Source organism: Trichosurus vulpecula, chromosome 9 (assembly GCF_011100635.1).
Source record: "Trichosurus vulpecula isolate mTriVul1 chromosome 9, mTriVul1.pri, whole genome shotgun sequence".
NCBI classification, from domain to species: Eukaryota; Metazoa; Chordata; class Mammalia; order Diprotodontia; family Phalangeridae; genus Trichosurus; species Trichosurus vulpecula.
The window spans coordinates 93592327-93594544 of record NC_050581.1 but is presented as its reverse complement, the minus strand read 5'-3'; the positions used below and the strand labels follow the sequence as shown (position 1 = coordinate 93594544).

General features: G+C 39.4%; 1 protein-coding gene across 1 annotated transcript; it reads right to left on the bottom strand.

The window, feature by feature from the left end:
* Positions 1-770: 770 nt before the first annotated feature.
* On the bottom strand, positions 771-1061 carry LOC118831974 (non-histone chromosomal protein HMG-17-like). The gene has a single exon (XM_036739456.1). The coding sequence runs from the start codon at positions 1059-1061 to the stop codon at positions 789-791; it is 273 nt and encodes a 90-aa protein (XP_036595351.1). The 3' UTR covers positions 771-788.
* Between the last annotated feature and the right edge of the window lie 1157 nt (positions 1062-2218).

Genomic DNA, 2218 nt, shown 5'->3' with positions numbered 1-2218 from the left:
GGCTACAATTGGCAACAACAACAACTTTCAAACTCCCCTCCTCCATGGACTGCCAAAAACATAAAGTCACCATAAAACCCAATGAGGAGTCTTTATTTTATACTTTAAACAGGGAAAGTTTATAGTGAGGGTGGATACTTTCACACTGAGCATATGTTGTTTAACAACTTTTCACGAGTCTACCCTGACTTTGAGGAAATGAAATGAAAACTGCAGAATTCTTAATTGGAAAAGATCCCCAATATGAAAGGAACTTGGGCTCTTTTGGGGAAGCCTCGTCAGGGCCATAATTCAAGTCCAGATCACCTGAAAGACTGGTATCCAACACAATTGATTTGGGGTAGGGGAAAAGAGGGAAATAGGAGCAGGTCCTGATAGGCCCCTGGGTTTGGAGGAGTCAAGTTGGTGCTTATGGCAGACATGGAAGAAGTACAAATTTTTGAAGTTATCTACTCCTACCCTCACCAGACAGGCTGAGGGTATCAGTGTTCATAGCTATGTATCTTGTGTGTGTGGGGAGAGGGGGGAACCTCCTCTTGGTTTTCAAGAGAAGTCCTCTCAAAAACTAGGAGGGGAAGAAATCCCCACCCATTTCAACCCAGCTTCTGAGACATCCTATCTGTAACATCTACCCCAACCCCCCAAAACAACAACAAAGCGTTCTGTGTGCTAATAACATAGCTTATAAAAAAGTAAAACAAAATTCTGCATTTTTATAAAACTTGATAAAAAATAGTATTTCAAACTGTACAGTCACAAGAAGTACAGTTATCAAAAATTCACACAATTCACTTGGCATCTCCTGCACCTTCAGCTTTCTGTGCCTGGTCTGTTTTGACACCTCCATTCTCTGCAAGGTTGTTCCCATGCTTACCGGAGTCAGCCTTTCCCTTTTTCCCTCTGGGTAATTTCTCTCCCTTCTTTTCAGGTGCCTTTTTGGGTTTGGGTACTGGCTTCGGAGGAGCAGGTTTAATAGATAACCGTGTCGCTCTCCTCTGTGGTTCATCCTTAACTTTGGTCTTCTCTCCCTTAGCGTCTCCTTCACCGTTTCTCTTGGGCATGGTGGTGACGGTGGGGGGGTGGAAGCAGCGACAGCAGCGCAGTCTACATGCGGGTTGCAGCAGCGGCAGCGGGAGTTCAGGGGGTTGCTCCCGTCTCCTCTTCCTCACACTGCTTCTATTTATGTCTTTCTATTTATATTGTCAATATCTATGTCTACCTAAATAATCTATCTGTAATATTTGTATATGCATATATATATATATATATATATATATATATATATATATATAGAGAGAGAGAGAGAGAGAGAGAGAGAGAGAGACAGAGACAGAGACAGAGAGACAGAGAGAGACAGAGAGAAGAGACAGAGACAGAGACAGAAAGAGATAGAGAGAGAGAATACTAAACTCAACTAAGCTGGGATTCAAACTCAGGTCCTCTACTACCAAGTATACCACTTTACCATCTGGAAACTTCTGTCATCACCATGCAGAACCTTTTATCCATAGAAATTATATGACTTATTGCATGTAACATACATTGTAAGTAGTTGTTTTGAACTCAATTCTTTATTAAGGTTTGTTGAATTTAACAATTATGAGTCTTATCTAATCATGCATGTAATAGCCTCTGACTTTGGGTTTCTGCCAAGTCTTTGTTTTAGTCTGCTCCCTTTTCTCTTTCTGCATTCTCTCTTGATAACCTTATTGATTTAATTAAGATACATATGTGTGACTCAGGTATATTTATCCAATCCTGTTCTCTCTCTTGAACTTCAGCCTTACATCACTAATCGCTGATAAGACATTTTATACTGGCTATAGCCAACACATCTCAACTTCAACATGATCAAAACTTAAATCATTATCTTTCCTCCCAAACCTTGCCCTCTTCTAAACTTCATTTCTATTATTGGGACCATCATTCTTCTAATACTCAGGTTTATAATTTGGTGCTGTTTTAATTCTCTTACTCTTCCTTACCCTATATATAAAATCAGTTTACAAATCTTAGCATTTCTACCTCCACCAAATATTTTGAATCAAACATCTTCTCTCAGCTCAAAAATTTTCTGCTTTAATTTAAACCCTCATAAACTTTTGTTCAGAATATTGCAATAACTTCTTTTTGGTCTCCCTGACTCAAGTCTCTCACCACTCCTACTCACTATGCAAGAGCAATTTTCTTTAAATACAGATTTGACCTCCTCATTTTT

What these genes read in the sequence shown, in the direction of transcription:
- LOC118831974 (XM_036739456.1), bottom strand. Translation starts at nt 1,061, where the DNA reads ATGCCCAAGAGAAACGGTGAAGGAGACGCTAAGGGAGAGAAGACCAAA.